The following is a 24,275-nucleotide window of genomic DNA, read 5'->3' on the forward strand; positions in this document are numbered from 1 at the left end:
GGGTTTAGTGTGAACAGTCAATTCTTTCTTGATTAATTTCTTATTTTGTTGGATCAGGCCTTACTGTGAATTTGAAAGTACTAACAGACTATCCATTTTTTGACATCATATATGATTTTCATATAATTTTGCTAATGGCTACACATACTACTACAGAGACAATCGGCACACTTGAAGGAACATCGAAAAGAAAAAAATGATTTGCCTCGAAGAAAATCACAGCACCGAAGACTAAATTGGAAAAAATCATTACAGGGAAAAAAACAATGTGTATTTGGGTTTCCCTCCCTCTCTGCCTCCCTCTCTCCGGGTCATGATTGTCTCTGAGTAAAGAGATTAAGATAGCATGCGTCAATCCAGGATTTAGAGCGAGAGAGAGACAAATGCAACCTCCTCACAGACAGCCAACGCTGCTGCTTGGACTACATGTGCTCAGGCTCCCTGACAGTCATCAGATAGAGATACAATAGCTGCATTAATATTATCTATACCACCTAATGCCTGGCGTGCTTGGCTCCTGTAATAGATACATTTCATCTACAGTAAAATGATGGCAAGTCTCTCTGCTCCTCTGCATCACACGGCGTTATGATGCAACATGATTACTGTTGGTATAAGGAGGGGTGTGCGTGTGAGGGGATTATAAAAAAAAAAAACCATTTTGCCAACCATTGCTGTTATGATCATTTCTCACTTACTGCACTGAGGCAAATACTGAACCACTATTACCACTGTAACACTGTCATCTTTGTCACTCCTCTGCAATATGAAACACATTCGGAGCACTTTGATCAGGTTAAACACAGAAAAGACTGATATATAAGAATGAAAACGAAGCTATTGTACACTTGGAAACTGTCCTAATCCCAAAGGAAACAGGTCTAACTGGTATTATTCGACTTATTGCTCCACTTCCTGCCTGGAAGGAAAGAAGGTATCTGGATATAATGCCCCAGTCTCAGCTACTAAGAGGCTTTTCCTATTCTAGGTAACAAGCAGTGGGCCAGCAGTAACCAGAACACTGTAATGCAAGACAGTACGCCATACAGAGACTGTGAGGTTTCCTCAGGTTCCTCTTTGTGTCCTTTATGTGGTATCATTACATCTGAGTCACAGAGCCCAGGATCTGTTTTAATTAATACCCACAGATAAAAACCCTAAACACTGTGTAACGTTTGGTTCTGAAAGTATGTCAAGAATCCTTAAAGGGGCTCTATGCAAAATTCAGAGCGTAAATTGTCTGGCACCAGTTCTTGACGTGTGGGTGGCTGAGCCAGCAGCTAGCACCTAATGGGGCTAACTCCATAAAGAGCGCTAAACAACTGCAGCAGTGCTGACAGAGTGCATTATGGTTAACGCTGTTAACCAGGAGGCAACCAGGGGGTGGGCGCTGCGCTTCTGCAACCATGCTATCTCAATATCGGTGGGAACAACCCAATCTTGCTTGGCCAGTGACTTGTGGCGTCAGACAATGATGAAAAAAAAACATCCTTTACCGTTGGCATGATATGTGGCCGACTGCCGTTTTAGTTTAACAGCACTTTCTGGCATCAGGGGTAAACGCGGTGGGGCAAGAACAAAAGTTAAGGCAGTGAAAGTCTGAGTACGATGGGTCCAACAAACACCCACTGACAAACTCCGACTTTCAAGATTCTAAAGCCAAACCCAGTTCTTATTTCCTGAACCTAACCACATACTTTTGTTTTACCTAAACCCAACCATGTGCGTTGTATGTAAACGTTAAATTTCCTGTTAAATGGAAGTGTATCTTGAAAGGAGACAATGCATGTAACAGGCAGAACTTGACACGGCGTGTCAGAACGTCAACAGCCAGCGCACACAGGGTACCTTTCACGTTGTATGTGGACGTGGAAGGTCCCGACCAAATATCAATATGTGATGAGGTCAGAGTGAGAATGTGTTAGTGGTAACCACTGTATGAGTGCAGTACAAAACAGTGGCGATGAGCTAGCTGGTGAGATGCACAGATGCAAAACATGGCTTACCAAAACAAACCACAGAGACACACAGAGGTAGCGTGACTTCATTCTCTGCTCAGGACGCCATTTCTCCACTCTATCATTACATAGCAAACAGTGGTTTGCTACTTTATTAATGCTCTGAATGTTGCATACAAACCTTTCAACCTGAATTTACTGATTTTCTGGCCACTTGGGGGCAGCACTAACAAGATAAAAACCCAATACTGACATATCATCACGCTTGAAGTTGCTATGGCAAACATGTTAGCAAGCTCTTGCTTTCTGTTTTTGGTCTCCAGGGGGTAAAATATCCGGCTCTTGATCTGTTAAATGCTCCACTGTGTTCACCAGCTAGTTGATAACTTTGTCTGCTGAACAGGTGGTGTACAGTGGGATTTTAGAGACTTTTCTCTGGAAACTGCTGCCTGCAGCCAAAAACAAGATGGTGAGAGTGGCAGGACTGGTAAAAAATAAAACAATAAGCTGAAAGACACCAATATAAAAATGTTGCTTATAGCTGTTAGGATGACAAGCTACTAAATAAAAATTCTTTTGTACTCCTTCTTCTAGTCCTCTGCAAGTAGCCAGGCAGACACATGCAAGTTGTTAAGGACACCAGAAAATATAAAACAATAGCAAGTAACATTCACATAGACAAATAATAAACTGTTGATAAAACGTTTTAATTTTTACTCAAATTGTCTGCGTTGAGCAAGGACACACAATATGTCATTTGCAGCTACCATCTTTGTTTGGTTGGAGAAATAAAAATTGCAGCTTGAAAAAATTAGAAATCTTTTATTTTTTCGTTGTGCAGCAGACAGAATATTTCTTCTTCCAAATGGTTACAAGAATGTTTAAGGATTCTGGATATACCTTCAGAACAGCAGTAAGTGTTGTTAAACAACCCTCTCTTTCTCAAAGATTCACAGGTGGATACTTGGCTCTAAGACTTGAATGTAATGGCAATGCACAAGAATTAAAAACAGAGACAATCATTCACCGAGTATCAGACTTAGCTGAGGTGCTGGAGCGATAAAATTATCCGCACACTCAATTCTGTGCAGAAACAGGCAGCAAGACCGACTTCAGACTCTACAGAATTCAGCTGCCAGCTTTTAACCAGAACCAGGAGACGTGATCACATCACTCCAGTTTTAGCTTCTTTACACTGGCTCCCAGTATGTTTTAATATAGATTTTAAGATTTTACTGATCACTTTCAAGGCTCTTCATGGTCTCTCTCCCAGCTATATCTCCGACCTCTTAGTGCCGTACACACGTGGACGTACTTTAAGGTCCTCGGCCAGAGGTCTTTTGTCTTTCCCAAAGGCCTGGCTGAAAACTAAAGGGAACAGAGTGTTTGCTGTCAGGGCCTCGAGGCTCTGGAACAGTCTGCCTGAGGAAATCAGATCGACCGAGTCGGTGATCTCTTTTTAGTCCCTTCTTAAAACGTACTTTCATCGGACAGCCTCTCCTGATTTTACTTGAGTTTTAGGTTCATATAAACTGTCTTTTATTTTTAGTTTGTGACATATTGTGACTCTGTTTTGCGCTCTATAAATACATTTCTGTTATCATTATAGATAAAGATTATAGGTGAAATATACATGAGAGGCAAAACAGGTAGGTTCTCGCAAAAAGAGACCAGCTCTCTCTCTCTCTGCATGTGGCTTAAATACTGATATAACAATTACAAATAAAAAATACTTTTGGGGGGGCAAATAAAACGCTACAATAAAATCATGACTGAAATGTCCTCAGGTAAGCAAGATGTATCTCAAGAAATCACACTATGTGCTTTGATGGCTTATACAGCACAAGGAGCAGGAAGTTGACTCCACCTGCTGCTGTACAATGTAAAACTTTCACATTCAGGCACCAAACATGCACACAGACTCAGAGTTTACAACAAGTCTGAGAGCCCTGAGTGAAAGAAGAGGGCAAGAAACGAGAATAAATCCATCTGATCTTCACAGGCCATTGGTTATGCAACTCTCTCTGAAGCCAGTGATTTCCAACCAGACACATGCCATGATACATGCATGTGTATATGCATCTCTATCTGCCCCTGCGCACTGTGACTGTTTCAGTGAGCGCAATGATGTGGAAAGGCCTCACACAAGGATTAACGCCCAGTGCAACAGATGGTGCATTCTCCTATCCTTCCTGTTTAGCGCGCGCGCACACGCACACCCATGCGCACACACAAACACACACATGAAAAACACAAGAATACTGCATGTTTTACCTTTTTCTTGGGTGGCATGTTGGATAAAGTGGTCCACTGGTTTTATACCGCAGGTGTAACGTCCAGATCAGATTATCATTCAACCGGCCCCGGTAGAGGAGACATGGACAGGTATGCCATGAGACTCAGTTTACCTCTGAAACAGGTGCGTGTATCCGAGGATGCTATCAGATGCGGCACCGCTCTTTAAAGCGCAGTTTGGTGCGTAAAGGTGAAATATTTCCCAAAGAGAAGAAAGCGCGACGCGCAGGACACCGCCGGAAGAGTTGCGTGAGGGGTTTCACTTAAGTCTGTATTGTGAGTTGAGTGTAGTTACCCTCTCCTGAGTCCTCGGGGTATTAAAGGCTTATTTCTCGGTGCGGCATCTGTTGCGCGGCACACCGCTCCCTCTGACCTCGCGCACCGAGCAAACCAAGAAGGCGTCCAACCCGTCTGCACTGTCCACGCGTGTTAAATAACCCAAAGTGAGGACTGTCTCATTTATGTTGTTGACCACAGTTGGCTCTATCCGCTGTGTGATGCCCGATTTGTGTGTGTGTGTGTGTGTGTGTGTGTGTCCGTCCCAAACAACTTCCTGGCTGCACAAATGGGGAGTATTATAATGGCCTGCCTCCAAAATAGAAGGATGAAATTAAAAAGCTAGCGCGACATAATTCCTTTGTGCACCCGATTTACAGCATACAACTACACACAGACCTACTACTCATCATCACGCGAGCGCAACAGGGAGTTCAGTGTCATTATGTCACGACTTAAAACTCAGTATTTGCCGAGTACCAGCCACACGCGCGCGCGCGCGCACGCACACACACACACACACACACACACACACACACACACACACACACACACACACGCTACCCTCTACAGATTGCTGATTTTCTTTCTGTGTCCTCAAGTTACCCTCACACTGTGTGGAGGTGCCTCCAGTGGGGCGCATCCTACATGTGTAGCCACGTGTAAATACAATGCAGAATGAGTTATAAATAGTGTAAAGCACCCTTGAAGTATTGTTTCCCAATCTGTGGGTGGGGACATCCCCAAGATTAAGATAAGAAAGAAAGAAAGAAAGAAAGAAAGAAAAGTTATCTCCCTTCAAATAAAGCACTTTTAGGACATTACTCCTTGGTTTAACTTAATCTACCTTTCGTCAGACAAGCTGTCACAGTAAGCATGGAGCCCACACTGTCACTAACTGCACTCCCTGAAGAAATATTATCATATTTTTGGAAGAATGAAAGAGTGATTCCAGAGAGAAGCAGACAGAGGTCTACAGTCTGTGTTTGAAGGATATATCCAGGATGTCAACCTGACTCAGCAGCAACAACAGGTTAAAAAGACAAAGATAGTTAGAAGCTAAAGCCGAACTATAGGCTACAGATAACAGTGTAAAAGTGAACCACCACATCACTGCTGATCGCCACAGAAGACAATGAATGTAAAGGGAAACTTTGACGATATTGAACCAGCTGTGTGGCATCACAGTGTGTGCAGATGAACAGTGTTTGGCTTCGCTCCCGTGCCGCTGCCAGCACCCGGACCTCCGTTGTTGGATGGGAAGGGATCTCCAGGGGAAGTCAAACAACATCCATCTGCATGAGCACGGTCTCACTCCAAAGCTGACGAAATCCAATGCTTGGGCAGTGATTTGCGGTGTCAGAAACCAACGAAAAGGCGTCCTTTAACGTCGGCATGATATGCTGCCAGTTGCTGTTATAGTTTAATGGCACCCGGGAGCATCAGGGGGAAACGCTGTATGTTGGATGGCTCCAACAAACATCAACCTTCACCCGAGAGAGTGGTGTTCACATCCCCTAAGACTCTAAAGCCAAACCGTGTTCTTTTTTTCAAAAGCTGACCACTTCCTTTTGTCGCCTAAACCTGTTTTGTTTTTTTTAAACATCAATTGGCGGTGTTGTACCGACATAGTGCCTTTATATTGAAAGAGACTGTATGTAAACGTTAAACTTCCTGTGAAAACGGAAGAGTATCTTAAAAGAAGAAAACTTGCGATGGTGTCCCAGAATGTCAACAACCAACACACCCAGAGAACCTTGCACATTGTATGTGGACGTAAAAAGTCAACGACCAGAATGTTAATATGTGACAAGGTCGGAGTGAGAATGTTTGTCTGCACACAATGTGATGACACACAGCTGGTTGAATATCAGCAAAGTTTCCCTGCTTCCCTTCACTGGTTCCTGTACAGCAGGGTCGGTCTTTTTTTCACTGTTATAATCATTAAAAAGCAAAAGCAGCATGTGTATACATTCAGTGGGCTATATCTTCAGTAGCTAGCTAGCTAACCCTACACTTTTCAGGGTCTGATTTTGGTTTTGGAACAGGGAAGAAACGTATATCTTTTTCCAACCTCTCCAGGTAACAAGTGTCATTAATACATGACATGTCCCGGGCACAACATTTAGCTCCAAATCCACAAAACCAGCCTGAAAATGAAGGAAATCTGAAATGACTGCAGTGTTGGAGATATCAGTAGAGATGTCTGCCTTCACTCCAATATAATGGAACTAGATGGTACTCAGCTTGTGGTGCTCAATGTGAGTTACAAAAACTAAGCCATGCAGAAAGCTTTCAGGGTTGTAGGACAACAATGACATGACTTATGGCTCCTTGTAAGATAATGGAGGTGAATAGACCTTTTTTTTTTTTTTTTTTTTTTTTTGAGTTGCTGTGAAAGTTGACATTTGAGAATTCGGCAGTAACAGAAACTTTTTCTAGAGACTGGTTCCCTCTCAATGATCCACTGAAAAGACTGCTTCTTCAGCAGAAGGTCAATCCAATTAAAATTGTTATCTTGTATCTCAAAACCTGGACAAAAAATACCTGTGTGTCTAGATACCATACTTAAGTATTTTTACCTCAGTAAATCTGTGAACAAAGGACTTTAACTTGTGTCTATTTCCACACTGTGATGCTGCTAAGACTCTTGATACGTCCTCCACCACTGTTTAGTGGTGGGTAAAGTAAGTAACGCTGTGTGGTCCATTTGTCACTGTGACCCGTAACCCGAACAGCCAGGCAGGGGACAACAGCAGATGGAGGATACGGTGAGGTACCAAAATCTCCAGGGAGAGCTTTGGGAGGCGAGGGACACAGATGAGAGTGTTATATAACTGAGAATGGAAAGGAAACACGCAGGGCTGGCGTCAGCTGGGCCAGGCTGTGACAGTGTGGAGCAAGAAGCTGTGACACTGACCTTTGGGTCACACACACATCTGGACCTACCATACACACAGCTGCATACACACACACATCATTATCAATATCTGTACTGCTGGAGTGGACATCACTTTCAGAGGTTAGACCACTGTGATCACGCCAGCTGTGACAGAGAGAAAGACTGTAAATGGAAGGTCCCAACATTTAGCCCATGACCTGGGATTGAACCAGACTTGGGGCTTTACTAAATCTGCTCCATGACACCTCAAATCTCCTCCAGCGAGCGCCAACTCTCCCCTAGTGCCAACAAAACACTCAAACAGAGTCCCTGCTTACTTTGACTCCCTCTAAGCACAACTGACTGTGAGGTTGTTACATAAGGCGGTTGGATCATTCCTGTGCTGCTGAAACGAGCTACATGGAGTACATGAAGAAGCCAAAATATTCTCCACACCCACTAAAGCATTTATATACTCTGTGCATTACTGTCAAGCAACCTCCAAGTATGTCAACATTTATTTCTGAACCCACAAGTGTGTACCCTGGTACTCTGAAAAAGTATTCTTAATTTTGTTTTTCCAATGCAAACACACTACACAGTTGACAGTAACTGTCTTGAGCATCAATCAATAGAAGCTGCCACATTCAAGAACGCAACATTCACATTAGAGCGGAAACTGCTTTAGCATACGCCTACTTCATTATTGTGCATCTGGAGTGTTGCAACGGTTCTGCAGTAAAATATGTGGTGCACGGAGCAGAGCAGGGCTCTGCCAAGGTTCAGATTTGTTGAACTTTGACCAAAGGTTGACAGCTGCTGCTTTTGCTTTGATTTGAGATGGAGAACAAATTAATGAGGAGTATTTATTTATGTAATATTGCAATAAAAAATCATGAACATGAGATCAAACTGAAAATGTTTTCTGTGTGAACGCCGGAGGATTCAGCTACAAGGTTTTTGTCAAACATACTGTTCAAGTCTGTGTTGTAATTTAACTGATTTAACAATGTTTACATAGTCTTTTCAAAAGTTATTTTGGCCCAGTAATTTGGTAACATTTCATTAGAGATTGTAGTTAGACACTAACATCCTGACCTGGAGCAAAGCAGCACAAGCAGAGTACGGGAGCGGAGAGGAGCAGTGAGAATTTCTGCTTCTCGCTCACAGAGCTGTTCGTTCCCTTTTGTTACCAACTCACCCTTTTCCCCTTTAACAGCAGTGGCCTTGTGGGTAACCTGTGAAGGTGTGACGTGTAATTCATGGTGTACATGGAGGGAAACAGCTCTCTCGGTGTCATGGTGAAGATGGCAGGCAGCAAAGAGTGATGATAGTCAGCAGAATAAGTGTCTAGATGAGCTCAGGGCTACTGCTCAACCTCATGAGAAGGCCATGTTTGTTATTTTGTGGTGACGACTGCATTAAAGCCATTGTCGGTGAACAGCACCCGAACACCTCGCCATCCTTCTTTCTGCAGAGTGGTTCGGACTGCTAGAAGCTAGCTACCAGCTAATAACAAGCCATGCTAAAATTAATGTTAATACGCCAGCGTGTTCCCAACTACAGTTTGGAGCCAGTAAGCTGTCAATAGCCCTTTTTAAATAGGAATTGTGCAAATTCGCAGGAAAGCCCAATCAGTCTTTGTTCAGCATTGGCAGTATAAAAACAAAATCGGGAGAGTGCAGCGAAATTTCGCCTGCCTACTTTTGTTTATACAGAATGCGCCTTTTTCAGGGCAATGGGGGGCGTGAGCAAGTAACAAAACGTGTAGCTCAGTGTGTGATGTAAACAGTGACGCAGGAGGGAAGCCGCAGCTAGTCAGTCCGTCGGCAATTCTCTCATAAGTCGGTCCGTTCTTCACCGTTCCCATCATTTCATGGTTAAGTTTATTCCTGCTATCAGCTGTTTCCTGTTTATCCACCTCCAGTGGGTCGCACATGCGGCGTCATCAACAGCTCCTTCCACAAGTGATCAACAGCCCCTCCCGTTGCGGAAGAACGCCACGCTCTTTTTAGACCAAAAAGGTGCCGCCAATATGTCTACCCTACGAGACGGAAAATTGGGCACCTCGGATCAACTCACCAATCTGGCTCTGTATCTAAACGCTTGCAGCTTGCCGGCAAAACAGCCCAACATTCGCGGAAAATCTGGCAGTGTAAAAGGGGCTACTGAGAGAGGTAACACTCCCTCACTCACCACTTCTTCAGTGTCCTTATGAAAGTACTTTGTATACTCAATTGTCAAGAACGTAGCAGCTGATTTGATAGAAAATAGTGTGTGTGCTAATAAACAGATGCATTCTGGGTTGGGCATGCTTCAAGCTCATGGTATGAGCGCCACTGGAGCAAAATAGTAGGATGGAGAAAACACGACACTCCTATTGCCCTGCACTCCAACCAAAATCCTCTCGCTTTGCTCACTTGCTCTGGACACAAGAAGCGGAAGTGCTTTATGAACATGGTAATGCACCAGCCAAATTGCTAGTCAGCTCTGCAAACCACAGATACGTTACATTTGCACATTATAACGTAGCAGATATGTTTAAAGTTAACATTTTAACAATGCTGTGGTTAGCGTGTAGCTACAGTAGGTTTAGGCACAAAAACCACTTGGTTATGGTGAGGAAAAAAATAATGTTTTGGCTTAAAATACCCAATATGGGGGGCAGAATTCTGGCGAGTAGCGCAGCAATGTCTCAGAAAAGAACAGCTGCTTTTCGTACTGACTCCCAAAATCAACCGTTTCCTGTATTTTTGTCAGCCTCGAACAGTGATCTGCAGCCTGGCAGGCTTCTAAGCCTTGGTGACACACCATTCCCCGTCCCCTTCAGCTCCCAGTGACAGCAGCTTTTATATTTTGTGACTTTATAGATGTTTATTTGATACATATAAACATTCAAATGTGACGTACAAAACACACTAAAACGCCAACATTTTCTTCTGCCGACCAGCTGAATGTACGGTATTATACTTTGATTAGAAATACTCAACAGAAACATCCTATTCCCCAGATCCACAGACAAACAGCACAGTTTGTGCATCGTTCACAGAGCCACTATCACACAACGGCTTAAAGAACCTGTCAGTCATCTCACTCCTCTACTCAGCACACGTGTTCATGTGCACATGTGCTCTCACACATACATAAACAAACATCTGTCCCTAAGCTTCTTACAAGCAGAATGTGTGTTTGTGTGTGTGTGTGCTGTCAATCTGGGGACACTAGTGCAGGGGCAGGCCTGCCGAGGCAGAGATGGATGGCACGCACAATTTCAGGCAAAGCTCCAGACCTCGGCCTTCCACTCTGCCCTCCACTGTGTCCACACAACTAGAAACCACACATCTGCCCTCAAGTTAAAAAAAAAAAAAAAAAAAAAAAAGACCCTAGAATTCATTATTGCATACAACTGGACAACTGGACACAACCAAAAAGCGTTTTCATTAAATTGCGGTCATGCAATGTCAGCACACATTAGCCCCTCCCATTTCACACTCATTGATTTGAGCCTAATCAGCACCTTTGCTTTTTGTGTTAATGCTCTTTATTTCTCAGCTGGCTGGGCAGGATGGTGTAAAGCAGGCTGAGGAAGAGCACAGACGGCTTTAGGATAGTTTTGACTGCACAGCTGTTTGACACATCAAGCCAGATGTGCAAAAGAGCCATCAAAGACAATGGTTTTATCTGTGTTGTTTTCTATCTGGAGCCCTTAATTAAGCCTATAAACATGCTCCTTCTTTGGTCCAAAACTGTGCTTTGGAGACGCACAATGTCAAACTGCTGTATGTGGAAATTCCTAAAAATATATATGTAGCATTCATGATGAGAAATTACAGCCAAAGATAACAAATTCCTGCAGATGAGGCTGACAGAAATGAAAAAGCACTCAAACTGAACTTCTATAATCCACCAACAGCCCTCCCCTCTCCACTCCTCCCTCCTCCTACTGACCAGAAAGGCAGTACTCACCCAGGAGACATTTTTGTTCTTGGGCACTTTTGACATGGCTTGCAGACAGAGAGGCCAGGGGCCCGACTCCTGAAACAATCTGCGTCCTCACACACACACAAAGATCCCAGTCCACCTTCAGCAGCAGCAGCAGCAGCCCGCACGGAGATGGAGACAGGCTTTTCATTTGACGTCCTCCACCGTTTCCCCTTCCTGTGCCAACAACCCTCACCAGATTTACATCTGCCTGGAGCGTCGCCCTCCAATCACACCCGGCTAAACATGATCCAAAACTGACTCAAGAAGGAGGAGGAGTGGGAGTGAGAGGAAGAAACAAAGATAGGATAACTCCAAACGGCCCAAAATAGGACAGGCAGAAAAGTTCCTTCAGTGTTGCACCTGAATCCTCCTCTTCCTTCTCCTTGTCAATGGCTGTCTGCTCTCTTCAGATTCATAAACCCTGTATGAATATGCAACCAAACATCTGGCCGATGCCCCTCCTCCGCGATGCTGGAGGCTGGGGCCAGCAAACGGCCAATCCTGCCCTCCTAACATCTGGGAGAGGACAGACTGACAAGTGATAGATGGAGGGGGAGAAGTGGAAAGAAAAGGAAGGGAGGAATATGGTGATAGATGTGAGAGAGGTAGGAGAGCAGAGCTAAAGGGATGGAGTGAGTGAGTGGGTCAGGGTGGTGGGGGAATGAGGACAGACGGCTGGAGAGGGCCAGTCAGCAGAGGGCACAGCGGGCCGATACAGATTGGAGGGCAGGTTACTGATCCCTAACATGAGATTATAGAAGAAAAAACATGTTACATTCAATTGGTTGCTGTGAAATACAAAATATTCTCCCATATTTCTCCACTGCCCCATAAAAAAGTGCATTTGTGATTTTGTATAGTCTTTATGATTGTGCTGATGTTCATGTCATCTTGCATTTATGATTGTAATCACGCTGCTGAGCTCCACAGCAGTGTTTGGTCAGAGAGGGAAAGAGATGGATGGACAGAAAACAGGATAGAAGTCTTTACCAATCTCATACTCAGTTTTAACATGAGCCCCTTCTGGAGTCACACTGTTGTGAATATAGAGCTCAGTCTCACTTCGAAGTCGTTGACATCCAGTGCTTGGGCAGTGACTTGCATTGTGACATCTAGCATTGTAGGGTTACACAGGCAAATTGTTTGTATTAAATATCTGTTTGTTTGTCTTTGAGTTACCGTGGTTGTTTGGGGAGGTCCCTTCCTGGTGGAGCAAAAGGCATGGCTGAGGGCTGAGGACTCTCAAATCCTGGAGCCAACTTATTGGACCAAACCATGTGCTGTCATGTCATGGGGGGTGGGGATGGGGGTGGGGGGTTGGGTAAAGTTAGTTTTGCTTTGTATTTAGTTGTAGTTGCCGTCCATTTTGGTTACCCCTTGTGTCTTATTTGGTTTGGCCAAGCCACTACATATGCTCCCTTGTGTGTCATTTTGACAAGTCAGATTGTTGGGTTTACACCTTGTTTTGTTATTATATTGAGTATTTTTCTCCCTATGTAACACTGACATCATTAGGGCAGTGTTACAATTCAAGTCTGTTTTATTTATGTAGCTCTAAATCATAACAAATGTTATCTCAGCACTGTTCATACGCCCTTGTCCTGTTTGTTAAATCATTTTTTAAAGTAAACTGTAACTAATGTTGTTGTATTGTTTTATATGTACTACAATCAAGGTCAGCTTGTAAAAGAGAACTTGCTCTAAGTGGTCTTCCCTGTTGAACTAAATGTTATAATAATAATATAGAGCAGGTCTGGACCAAGCAGCAACCACAGCGGCTGAAAAATGAAGCCAATGCTCATGTGCCAGAAAACTGCAGTTCCTCTAACAGCCACTTGAGGCTGACTCCAAAGCAGAGTCAATGCCCATAGACTCACATGTCAAAATGCCCCATTTTACAGACATAAGCATGTTAACAGCCTGCAACAAAAATGATTTTGGTGTTTATAGCTAATTTCAACATTCATGAAAACTGTACAGGAAGTGAATTTTTATATAACTCACCCGTTTACATTTTATTAAGGCTCAAGGATATGCATATTAAGGCTATCTGCCTTGACTCCTGAACACATAATGTAACATGTAGCCCCTCAAAATGTAGTTGGCTGATAACACCTTAGCTTTAAAAACACAGTTTAATTCATTTCTTAAGCCCTATTCGGACAGGATTAGTTTAATGTGGAGATGTGGGGTAAAGTAATTATTACTATTATTAGTAAATATTTCGTCATGTCCTGTTTACAACCATTTTTTCGCGTTTACAACAAATTTTCCCTGTTTAGTCTAGTTTAGAAGAAGCATTCGGTGTTGTTGGCAGTTGTGATAGTGGACATTCTTCTAATGATCGCATAGCCCTACGTAGGAGACCGATATAAAAGGTTGAGGAGAAAGCACTTTCCAGAGCCACGAGACTTCTGGTTGTGTTAGGTAGGCCTAATATAAATCCATATTGCTAATCGTTGTGTACACACAACCTTGATCATGGGCAATATTTCATATTGGGCTAATCATTAATTATTATTACACATACAGGAAGCAACGTAGCATGCACATGCCAACAGGGAGGTGACGCCAGGGCGCAAACCGAGTTACCACTCCCATCTCTGGTAGAATTAAGGAGATTTCTTGTCCCGTGCAAATTTATATTACAGACATCCTGTGGTAAACTGACATTAGTCCACATTCCTATGTAAAACTAATCCCATTCGAATAGTACTTAGCACTGTTTTTGGCTTCAGAAAGCCTAAAAAAAAAAAGGCCCGGCTCTCAAAGACCTTTAAACTGTATGTTTCAGGTTGAAAATTTTTATGACTTTTTTATGGATTTACATTTCTGATCTTACGATTAAGCCAACTATAACCTACCGAAAAAATAATTTAAAAAATTCATCTTCACACATAAAAAGGGCAAAAATATGGTGAAAATTGCGGGTTTCTGAGGATCGCGCCAAAAACGAGTTTTTTTCATATTTACAGTGATGACGTAGCATGGGGGAGTCGTCTTGACCTTGCAGCTCACAGTAAACTGCGTAGTAGTAGTTTGGCCGTGTATCAGGGTAGTCAGTTGGTAGTCAGTTATTATTTAGTCAGTAAGTAGTCAGTGTCAGTCAGTATTCAATAGGTAGGTCAGTAGTCTGTCAGTATTCAGTGACATTAGGTCAGTAACGTTAGCAAGTCGGTCGGGCGGCTGGCGGTTCTTAGCTAACATCAGTGTGTTAGCTAGCTAGCTCTCTGTTTATTATTAGCTAGTTTTGTCCGCCTTTTCACATAATGGGGAAATACTGCATTTGTGGAGGCTGCACAAACTCTAGTCTATCTGGACATAGAGTTCATACTTTTCCCACAAATAGTAGAAGTGCCACTTTTCGTGCGTGGGTGCATTTTGTCCAAGTGAGGAGACGGGACTTCACTGCCGCATCAGCAACCAAGAACGTGGTTATTTGTGGGGCGCACTTCACACCGGAGGATTATATTCCCGGGGACATGATGGAGTGTGAAATGGGATTTCGCCACCAGAACCGGGTGAGACTGAGAGTGGGTGCTGTTCCCTCTCTGCACACAGCAGCATCGTTGGCTCCACCATCAGCAGCACTGCCGACCCCGCCCGGACACAGCTCGGCTCAACGAACTGCACAGAGTGAGTCTTTTTCTAACCATTGCCAACTTCCAAATTGCCAGCATAATGTAACATTAACGTTAGCTACTAATTGTTGTAAGGTGTAATTGCTAACCATAGTTTGCTAACATTGTTACAGACTGGTAAATAGCTGTAGCCTATACATTTCATCCCCTCGGGCATGCCCGTAGCCTATAGCCCAAATGACATGACACCTGTTGGACTGGGAAGCTTGCGAAAATATCGTAGCTAGCTAACGTTAGCTATATGAGACAACGTGTGCAAGTGAACCCTCCTCCGTCTGTCAATGGCGAAAAGGCGGTGCTACGAATGTGCACGAAGGGCAGGCTCGTGTTTGCTGCAGAGACTAGCGGGTTGCACAGGGCTTTATTTCACTTGCCGGGGGGCAGTGACCACTATCAGAGAAACACGCTGTGTCATCAGAGGACTGGCAAAATGACGCATTTACCAGTCTGTTGCAATTATAAGCACTCTGAAGTGTACGGCTTGGTTGGACTTTGTGAGCATAGCTAATACATTTGCCATGTATTTCACGTGGTGTCATGTTGGTGTGCTATAAGGTTTTGGGAGATGCTGCAAGTGGAGATGCTCTCTTACTACAACCCCATGTGCACTGCTTCAAGATGTGCCCAAATTCAAAGCTTCAGAGGCTGGCTGAGCCTAGTTACTGTATGGTTGCTTGGCTATGGTGTGGTGAATGCTCAGCTGCATTTTTTACATCTCAATCTATTGATGAAATGAAGTGTTAGTTGCTCAATTTTGAGGTAGTAGGTGTATTTCTGAACTAGGAAACAGGCTAACGGTTTCCCCTTGCTACCAGCTAAACTAAGGTTGCTTCAGAACCATTAGCATTGCTTGATGGAAAATGTTAAACTATGGTACGAGAGGCTTAAAATTATTGTGTTTTGAGGAAAATTATCATACCCACAGCAGCATTTAGGTGTTAATTTGCAGTTGAACTTTTTGACAAACCTATATATATTAATTATTTCTTATTAAGACAAGTGACATATGGACAGGAGTATATGTATGTAGGTCTATCAGTTTGAGAATTTTTGTGATAGCCTACTGTTACAAAATTAAATGACAAGACAGCGAGACTGGACACCAGTTCATAACCTGCATGAACAGGTTAGGCATAAGCTGAGCTCCATCAAGAACGGAGTTGCTGGGCGGCTGTGGCTCAGAAGGTAGAGCAGATCGTCCACTTATTGGAAGATCAGCAGTTCTATCCCCAGCTCCTTCGGTCTGCATGCCGAAGCATCCTGGAGCAAAATACTGAATCCCAAATTGCTGTTCCATCAGCGTGTGATTGTTGTATGGTAGCCTCAGCCACTAGTGTATGAATGTGTGTGTGAATGGGTGAATGTGACTTGTAGTGTAAAAGCACTTTGAATGAAGACTAGGGTTGGGTACCAAAAGTCGGTGCTTATATGGAACCGGTACCTATACAACCGATACCTACCGGACCGAAACAAAACACACATTACGGTGCCTCCTTTTGGTGCTTTTTTTTTTTTTAATGGATGTCTCCCTCTATTGGATCACCACCGTCAGCACTGAGGTGAAGTGACAGAAGCTAAACGACACCTTCAACAAGAACGGCACGTTCTGAAATTGGTCTGTTTTTGTATCGACGATATTGAGTAGACCTACAGTACAGGCCAAAAGTTTGGACACACCTTCTCATTCAATGCGTTTTCTTTATTTTCATGACTATTTACATTGTAGATTCTCACTGAAGGCATCAAAACTATGAATGAACACATGTGGAGTTATGTACTTAACAAAAAAAGGTGAAATAACTGAAAACATGTTTTATATTCTAGTTTCTTCAAAATAGCCACCCTTTGCTCTGATTACTGCTTTGCACACTCTTGGCATTCTCTCCATGAGCTTCAAGAGGTAGTCTGATTCGCGCAGTCTCCTCTTAACAGTTGTTCTAGAGATGGGTCTGCTGCTAGAACTCTGTGTGGCATTCATCTGGTCTCTGATCTGAGCTGCTGTTAACTTGCGATTTCTGAGGCTGGTGACTCGGATGAACTTATCCTCAGAAGCAGAGGTGACTCTTGGTCTTCCTTTCCTGGGTCGGTCCACATGTGTGCCAGTTTCGTTGTAGCGCTTGATGGTTTTTGAGACTCCACTTGGGGACACATTTAAAGTTTTTGCAATTTTCCGGACTGACTGACCTTCATTTCTTAAAGTAATGATGGCCACTCGTTTTTCTTTAGTTAGCTGATTGGTTCTTGCCATAATATGAATTTTAACAGTTGTCCAATAGGGCTGTCGGCTGTGTATTAACCTGACTTCTGCACAACACAACTGATGGTCCCAACCCCATTGATAAAGCAAGAAATTCCACTAATTAACCCTGATAAGGCACACCTGTGAAGTGGAAACCATTTCAGGTGAGTACCTCGTGAAGCTCATGGAGAGAATGCCAAGAGTGTGCAAAGCAGTAATCAGAGCAAAGGGTGGCTATTTTGAAGAAACTAGAATATAAAACATGTTTTCAGTTATTTCACCTTTTTTTAAGTACATAACTCCACATGTGTTCATTCATAGTTTTGATGCCTTCAGTGAGAATCTACAATGTAAATAGTCATGAAAATAAAGAAAACGCATTGAATGAGAAGGTATGTCCAAACTTTTGGCCTGTACTGTACGTTAAATTGTGTGTCTGGCTGTGTGACTACCCTAAGTGGATAGCTGATGTAAAGTGTTCGGCTACCCTCACCTCGACTAGCTAGGTAACTACCAAAACTGAAATGCCGAAGGCTAAGCACTCGAAGGTGTTGCTCCATTTCTCTCTGAAGGATACCAACAATGCAACCTGCAACAAATGTCTGAAAGCTATTGCATATAAAGGAGGGAATACATCCACCTTAATGAAACACCTGACATCGCACGGCATAAGGTTGAAAGTGGAGGAATGCACCGTGTTCGACAGCCTCTGTGAGCCTAGTGCATCATCTAGTAGGCCTACTAGCAAAAGTGGGGACGTAACGTTACCTGGCTCTGGCAGTGGCAATTGGGAGAGTGATACTAGCGCCATCATTCTGGATGGCGAAGACGACACCGCCAGTAGCATTTCCTCAGGTTAGTAATATAACTTTCCTCATAAGTTAATTCAACTCCAAATGAATAACGTTAGCTAGTCTAGCCTAACTCTACACGACTGACAGTGATACATATGCAGGAGACTGCACTCCATTCATGGCTGGCTACTACTAGCATTGGCTAGCATGGCTGTCAAGTGCTTTACAGCATTTCCTCATCATGGGGTTATTTGCCTGTGCGGTGTGCATTATTTTTTCAATAACTGCACACCTATTCATGTATTATCCCTTATGTATGTTATTATGTTCAGCAGCTACAGTTACCCCATTCACATTGGCATGCTATACAAAATACTCACACATTTCTGAAAGGTGGCCCATTTGTGCCACTTTTCAACCTCCATATCGGTATCCGTTCAGACATCATTTAAGCACCGGTACTGTTTTAAAAGTATCGGTTTGGCACCCATATCAGAAAAAACCCAAATGATACCCAATCCTAGTGAAGACTAAAGGGGTGCTATTCAAATGCAGGTCCATTTACCATTTACCAACAACAGCCATGCTCTCAAGTTACATTCATCACAGTCTACACCAAATATGATTGGCTGAAAAGAGGTCACATGAGAAGAGATGCATAAACACAGACAAAAAAAATCTATATGTTCCTATTCAGATGATGCCAAGAAATGAATTAAAATGAGACAGCACAGACTAAAATCAACAACTGATTGTAAGCATCACAAAATCGTCAAATTAACATATGGTTTTGCACTTTTTGAAATAACTGATCGTACAGAAGGCAAAGTTATTGCTCAGATATGATAATAGTGTACATCTGACATCACTGAGGTAACACACAGATGTGAAAGTGGTACTGATCTTCTCTTAGAAAGAAAGAGAATAATTTCCCAAAATGTTTAATTAACAAACTGCAGATTGATTACATTTATCTAAATAATAACAGGAAACACATCACAACCCAAACGCTTCTTGTAAGCAGACATGATATATTTAATTCAAGACTTGCAACAGCTTCCAGTTATATTTTTTTACTTTATAAGCCATTAATGTAACCCCCCTTTTACGCCTCTAAACTGCATTTCTAAGAATATAAAAATAAATAAATAAGTAGCTGATGCTGAGCAGCCCCGGAGAGTTTTTTTGGTCCTACACAGATACTCATCTGTGATCTACAATTTCATGGCCTCTGGTGAAGTAGGAAATAGCAGTGTGTGTTGAGTGTGGAAACAAGTCAATACAGACCACAGCTTTCAGCGTGTTTACCAAATCCACGGGATTTTGATTCAGCATTATAATCAATGTCCATCTTAGCACTGTATGGATCTGTGGCCCTTATGGATTCACCTCAACAGCAGAGGGCCATACAAGAGGAAAGGAATCACAGCTACCTCTGCAGTATAAAAAATTCAAGAGATGCTGCATCCGGCACATGAAATGGAACTGGAGGCAGAAATGTGGTACCAAAACCAAAGAAGTCCAAAAAGCACCTGAGGTGATCAGAGTGAAGTGTATTTCCTGGAACTCAATCAAAACTCAGCAGGATATTCTGGTCACGCTTTGAGAACATTTTTCGCTGCCGTAGTGTCTCCACATAAATCTTCTCCTTCAGATTTAAGACTTGATAGATCTGAGAACAGTTGAATGCATATTTCAGTGATCAGATTTTAACACTCATCTCAGTCAACGTGTAGGTAATAAGAGAAACTCACTGCCACAACTGAAAAATTAGACAAGTAAGATACTTCCATCAGTGACGTTATCTGTTCACCTGACTCTTGAGGCCTCTCCCAACAGTCACATTAGGTGACAACAGACTGAACAATCCTGCTCAAAGTGACATTCAGGTTCACAGCAGGTGAATCTAGGTCGGCAGCTGTGACTCTGTCTGTGCCATGTACAGTAAAATAATGACTTGTTTCAAATTCTTTCTAAATTCTCTTTTCACTGTATCATGAGCCACATGACTGATGAGTTGAAATCCTCCCAGTGTAAAACGACACACAATATAGACATACTTAGATACTAGTGAATGAGGCACGCTAGAGCAGGGTTCAAGACAGTTATTAAAAAAAAAATCACTTCATGTAATTTTGAATACCTCAATAAAATGATCTCTTGCTTTTTTACTACCCTCATAAATACAGCATTGCTTTGAACACTGCAAATTCAAGTTAGTCTAGATCATGGACGTATAAAGAAAACTGGACACAGAGTTGGAGGCATGGCTCAGTTTATTCCTAAAAACGCTGCTCAGAGTTGAATGAAGCCAAAAAACTTCCCAGTCTAAATCCCCCCGATCTTCTGCATCGTTGGGCTCATACAGCAAGACCACTAGAGACTTACACTGGCTGAGGCGGCTACTTCCGGTTTAGTGCTCCACTGTCTTGAATCAGGATTAATCATGTGGCATTTCTAGACTGTGGAAATGTTATCGGACCAAATGGATCAAATTCAGATACTGAAATTCTGTTATTTTGCGGGGATTATGACACTACAAAAATGTATTCAGTGATTCACAGGTGTCCCTTTCACAATGTAAGTCTATGTTAAAAGTCTTTTTGGGCTCAATGGCATCATGTAGTTGACTCAGAAGATGTAATTCCATGGTTTGGCCACTATGTCAGATTGGCATCAAACCCTGGCACTGTTTCTAGCCACTTGGTGTGGTTCCTCTCAGTTCCTTTTTTGATTTTCAAGGGGGTTATCAACGGCCATAGACCAAAATGCCTCTAGACACAATTGGATAGACCCACAACTAATCAGAGCAATGAAACATGTAACATAGCACTGAACGGGGAACAAATGTAAATAGACTACAGCGTGCAAAGAGCGGTGATGATGAAGCATCAATATGTCTGAGTGAATCTGAAGACAGTAGAAAGTTCCACATCGGCTGCGACCATCTTTGCTGTTTTTGAAAATGCCTCAACACTGCTTCTCTTTACTAAGCTAGGTTTATGCTCACGGTAGTGTCCAAGTATGCAACCATCAAGTATTTTGTGTTAAACCAGAGACTCTACAAGGTGTCAGTCATTGTCTGAAACATGCCCCGTATGAGATAAAGGGTTGTGATTGGCCCAACCCGCACCAGGCCAGACCTGACTCATCTGCCAGAGCAAATATAACATGAGCTCTCAGATTTGTCTGGTTCCCTAGACTATATATACATGATCAATTTAGGCCAAAACTCCCAAAGAATAAAAGGTGAGATTCCCTCCTTGCTGTAACACACAGTGCAAGTATAACTGTCTCACCTAGCTCTCTTTAATTAAAAATGGTATGAATGAATGACACAGTACTCCAAACAGAAACAATGACAAGCTTGACAATCAAGTGTTTTGCTTAAATTGTAAAGATGCACATACAGTGGAGATGAATGTGAGTTTAAGAACAAATGGCCACAACTTTTTTTCCTGTAAAGTCTTGGCTTTTTTCTCAAAGTTTAAGCAGATTTATATAATGAGTATAACTGAGCCCTGCCCTTCACCTGCTGGCCGAGCCGTCTGGACACTGACGTTGTAAGAACAGCAGCAACTAAAGCAGAAAACAGGAAGATGTCTTCAGATGCTTCTTAGAGCCAGGCAAGCACTTAAGGTAATCCAGCTCTGTTCCCTGCCAGCAAAAGCCACACCTGGAGGGACGTTTCCTTAAGAAAAATATGTATATGAATTTAAATGGATTGAGGTTCATGCTGGAAAAGTTGAGATCTAACTACAGTGGTTGTTATTGTTGCTTTGAGCAAAACTGACATTACTTGAAATAGAAAATTTGGATGTGTCATGTGCCAGTCAGAAATGTATCCTAAACCAAAGGTTCCCAACCTTTTTGGAGTGATATTCCCTACTCAGACTGATTCACTTGAATCATTTTAAGAAGCACAGTAAAAGAAAACTATTGAATATTTCATGATAAAGAAGCCAGTATTCGAGAAAAATCTGTAATCATAAATTGTGTAACAGATTACATTTATTTTCACATTTTCCTATTTTTATCATCGATGACTGCGCAGGTCAGTAAATGGAGTGAAAATAACGGATGAGTAATGTACTTGCACCACATTAGGCAGAAGCACATTTACCATTTATCAAAATCTTTTCAGGCTTGAGTGCATCTAAACAACACATTTTGCAGATTTTGTTTTACCTCCTTACATTTACATCCATCTGCTGAGTTCTTACTTGCGCTAAACCCGTCGTAGGCACACTAAACCAATGACACAACACCGACTGCTGTCACCACATCCCACTTCTCGATGTGTCACTGCTTTTAGCCGTGCGTGGCCTTTTGATTCTGTAAGTTTCTTTCCCCGGCTTGTTGCTGAGGTGGGCACACATTGCATGCAGCAGAACGGCATGTGGTAATCTGCGAGGCTTTGCGCTGACAGCCTATTGAGTGTTGAGGGCTGACAGTAAGCCTATTTCATGTAGGAATGTGGCTGCAATGGGGTCCTCTGCAGTCAGCGCCATCACACAATGCCCAGCTCTGAGACTCTATAGTATCAGCTGCAACAGGACTTTACAGAGGCTCTGTTAGACACATGAGGAGAAAAGCAACAACAGTGATGAAGCAGCAAACAGACTGGCAGAGAGGCGAGGAAGGAGAGGAAGAGGGAGTTATGGGAAAGACAAGGATATATAAAGAGAAACAGGTGGAGGAGAGGAGTGAGACTGTCCTCCCTGCTCCTCTCTGTCATTGAGAGGACAGTAAAACCTGGCCTGTAATGAGATAACTGCACCTGTCTGTCCTCCCCCGCTCCTCCGCTCCTTCAGACAGCTCAGCCAGGACATATAATATGACGAGAACTGCTCTTCTAAGCAGCTGCTATACATTTAGAATCACTCATCACTTGCTTGGGGGTGAAATCAAACTGTTGCCTCATGGCGGAAAACAAACCAGAGGTGAAACCATCCTGACATCCTGTGCACATTATTGGCTTTCAGGTAATGTTTTCATGAAGTCCTGTGCTGGGATCAATACAGCGAGCTGTTTGACAATGACACCGTCTGTCCCGATAAACTGCAGCCTGGCTGAAAAGTCACATAGATAGACAGCACTGAGAAGTGAGCACCTTAGCAGCGAATAACAGGTTGTAAGAGTCACACTCACAGCTGCTAGCAGACTGCTTGTGTTATTGTGCTCACAGACTGCAGATGGCAAACATGTGAATGAATCATCAGCGTTGTTTTGTAAAAGTGTCCAGTTACTGCACATTTATAATCGCATATACAGTATGTATGCAATAATCTGCTGTAGCTCGTGTATTGTACAGATGTATAGCCCCCCCACCCCCCCACCCCCCACCCCCCGCTGCCACAAGACACCACTGTTGCTATGGGATCAAAACATGAGGCGCTGCAAGTGATGCTGAGATGGTCACTTACATAGGTGGACTGCACTCTCCGCCAGTGTCCCAGCCCACAGCAATACATCAAGACATCCAGTTGCGGGGGGAAGAGGAGGGGGACAGGCCGATGGAGCCTCCGGGGCGGGTCGTCTCAGGCCAGGCTCACACACAGGATCCTCATGGCACAGGTGATCCACCTGATCGCCAGCTCTTCAGGGGGTTCCCGCTTAAAAAAAAAAAGAAAAAAAAAAAAAAAGAATCTCTTTATGTCCACAGGTTCTCTCAAGGGAGGAGGATCACCTGGGCGTTCAGTCCCTCTCATAAGTTGTGTCCTCAGATGGGTTCAGGTGATCCAGACGTCTCACAGCATCTTCAAAGTCCTGCGCTCTGTCCCGTGGATGTGCAGAGAAGTGTGCGTGTCAGAGGTTTCTTGTGTCAGCGTGTGTGTGTGTTTGTGTGTGTGTGCTCACCTCATCTCAGAAGGACAGGTGGTTCATCTGCCATCCTGTATTTATTTACCCTCCCACTGCCACACCTCACCCCTCTCTCTGTCCCGACTCACCCTGTCGAAAAACCCTCCCCTCCAGCCTCCCCCAGCTTAAGCCCCCCAAATAGTCTTTCTCCAAAAACTAAATGTCATTTTCCTCTCTGTGTGTGTCTCCCAGTGCTCTGTGGTCTGTCAGATTTATCCAGTCACAGCTCTCGCATCATTCCACATCGGTCTTGCCTGTATCCCTGTCTATCCCTCCCTCGTGAGCCCACCCTGGGAGTCCAGATTTTCAGTTTCCCTGCGATTCCTCTTTTCTTCCTCCTCCTCC

At 43.2% G+C, this 24,275-nt stretch overlaps 1 protein-coding gene across 2 annotated transcripts in view; it reads right to left on the minus strand.

The window, feature by feature from the left end:
* The window catches only part of cacnb2b (calcium channel, voltage-dependent, beta 2b), a 63,037-nt gene extending 39,434 nt beyond the window's left edge, over positions 1-23,603 (minus strand). The window contains exon 1 of one of the 2 annotated variants that reach the window (XM_049598633.1): positions 23,495-23,603. In XM_049598633.1, the coding sequence (XP_049454590.1) occupies positions 23,495-23,542 (48 nt within the window). In that variant the 5' untranslated portion in view covers positions 23,543-23,603. Of the gene's footprint in view, positions 1-4,232; positions 4,876-23,494 lie in introns of those variants that run through there. The other variant, XM_049598634.1, reaches the window with a different exon arrangement.
* Between the last annotated feature and the right edge of the window lie 672 nt (positions 23,604-24,275).

Source organism: Epinephelus fuscoguttatus, linkage group LG15, assembly GCF_011397635.1.
Source record: "Epinephelus fuscoguttatus linkage group LG15, E.fuscoguttatus.final_Chr_v1".
NCBI classification, from domain to species: Eukaryota; Metazoa; Chordata; class Actinopteri; order Perciformes; family Serranidae; genus Epinephelus; species Epinephelus fuscoguttatus.